The sequence below is a fragment of the Egretta garzetta genome, unplaced genomic scaffold (assembly GCF_000687185.1).
Source record: "Egretta garzetta isolate BGI_Z169 unplaced genomic scaffold, ASM68718v1 scaffold374, whole genome shotgun sequence".
Lineage (NCBI taxonomy): Eukaryota > Metazoa > Chordata > Aves > Pelecaniformes > Ardeidae > Egretta > Egretta garzetta.
Window position 1 is genome coordinate 674980 of NW_009259419.1, and position 2090 is coordinate 677069.

General features: G+C 35.3%; 1 protein-coding gene across 1 annotated transcript in view; it reads left to right on the forward strand.

Annotated features, from left to right (window-relative positions):
* Positions 1–1357, forward strand: part of YY1 (YY1 transcription factor) — a 25344-nt gene extending 23987 nt beyond the window's left edge. Inside the window, exon 6 of the mRNA XM_035892430.1 lies at positions 208–1357. Coding sequence (XP_035748323.1) covers positions 208–390 — 183 coding nt within the window. The 3' untranslated portion in view covers positions 391–1357. The remainder of the gene's footprint in view (positions 1–207) is intronic.
* The last annotated feature ends 733 nt before the right edge of the window (positions 1358–2090 follow it).

Below are 2090 nucleotides of genomic sequence, written 5' to 3' on the forward strand. Positions count from 1 at the left end.
GGTGTAAAAAAAATTTATAAATTTTTTTTTTTTTTTTTTTTTTTAAATACAGTTTAAAAGTGATGCCTGCAGCTCCACCTGTAATAATCTTCAGCATCTAGCTTCATGTTTGTGCAGTCTAGTGATATAAAGAATATTGTTCTAATCAGTGATTGAAATGAGCTCTACTTTTGTTAGCTAATGGAGTATGTCTTTTCCTTTCAACAGTGTACGTTTGAAGGATGTGGAAAGCGTTTTTCACTGGACTTCAATTTACGCACACATGTGCGAATTCACACTGGCGACAGGCCCTATGTTTGCCCATTTGACGGCTGCAATAAGAAGTTTGCGCAATCAACTAACCTGAAATCTCACATCTTAACACACGCTAAGGCCAAAAACAACCAGTGAAAGTTGGAGGAGAAACTTCTTGAACTCAAAGCATCTTACAGGAGTATGAATTGGAAATAAATATGCCTCCCCTTTGTATATTGTTTCTAGGAAAGAATTTTAAAAAAAGAACCCTACAAACCTAAAGGACGTGTTTTGATAAGTAGTAAATAAAAAGCAAAAAAAAAAAGCCAGAAAAAAAAACTTTAAGGTGACGTGGCTAAGATGCTCTACCTTGCTCTGTAATCCCGTTTCAAGAACACGGTGTTTTGTAAAGTGTGGCCCCAACCGAAGGGGTTAGTTCATGAACTTGCATCAAAAAAGACAATTCTTTATACAACAGTGCTAAAATTGGACTTCTTTTCACATTCTTATAAATATGAAGCTCACCTGTTGCTTACAATTTTTTTAATTTTGTATTTTCCAAGTGTGCATATTGTACACTTTTTGGGGATATGCGTAGTAATGCTATGTGTGATTTTTCTGGAGGTTGATAACTTGCTTGCGGTAGATTTTCTTTAAAAGAATGGGCAGTTACATGCATACTTCAAAAGTATTTTCCTGTAAAGAAAAAAGTTATATAGGTTTTGTTTGCTATCTTAATTTTGGTTGTATTCTTTGATGTTAACACATTTTGTATAATTGTATCGTATAGCTGTAATGAAATCATGTAGTATCAAATATTAGATGTGATTTAATAGTGTTAATCAATTTAAACCCATTTTAGTCACTTTTTTTGGAGAAATACTGCCAGATGCTGATGTTCAGTGTAATTTCTTTGCCTGTTCAGTTACGGAAAGTGGTGCTCAGTTGTAGAATGTATTGTACAGGCACTGACTTTTTATTAACACCTGATAATATGTACATCCCATGTAATAGAAAGGGCAACAATAAAACAGTGGTCCTAAAGAAAGAATATGGCAGAAAATGATCTGTAAGCACAGTCTATTTTCTTTTGTTGTCCAGAGCAGTCCTAGTTCCTCTTGACCTCCCAGAAATTGGAAGCTAAATAAACTCAAGTTTCCTTTACTTTGCATCCAGTTACAATGATATGAGATGAAATTACACCATGCTGTGGCAGGTGGTGTGCCTAAGCAGAATTGGTGACTAACTCTCTGTTTTTTGAGTGACATAGACTTCCGCTAACTGGAACGATGGATTTGGAGGCTTGGCAGAGTAGTGGGGAGATTTTAGGGTGCCTGGACAGCAACTAGGTAAAACAGTACAATAAATATCTATATGGGCACCTTTGTTTAGCCAAGGTAAGGAATCTCGGAGGTCCAAATGCAGTAATGATAGAAAGTGGGGCAACGGTAGGCTTTGAGTGGCTGTACCAGAAAAAAAGGAAAATTGTCTTTTTCTTTTGGCTATCTTGTTTGAGTATAATGGTGAAAGTTCTTGGAACCTCGCTGGACACCTTTTTCTTTGAAACAGGAACTCGGAGTTCTCAGAGAACTTGGTGGAGATTTGATGATCTAACTAAACGTGGTTACTTCTCATTTGTTCAAGTGTTTAAGAAATTTGCAGATACGATAGTAAAATGTGACATTAATAAACAGCAATGCATAAGTATTATTTTTAGAGGGATGTGACATAATTTAATATAGTAAAAACTGTTTTTAATCTTTTTCTGAATTCTGTTCTTACAAGGTTCATCAAACTTTTCATTGCTAACACTGTAAAACTTACTTTTGAGTCCAGTTTTGGTCGTAGTGGAAAAA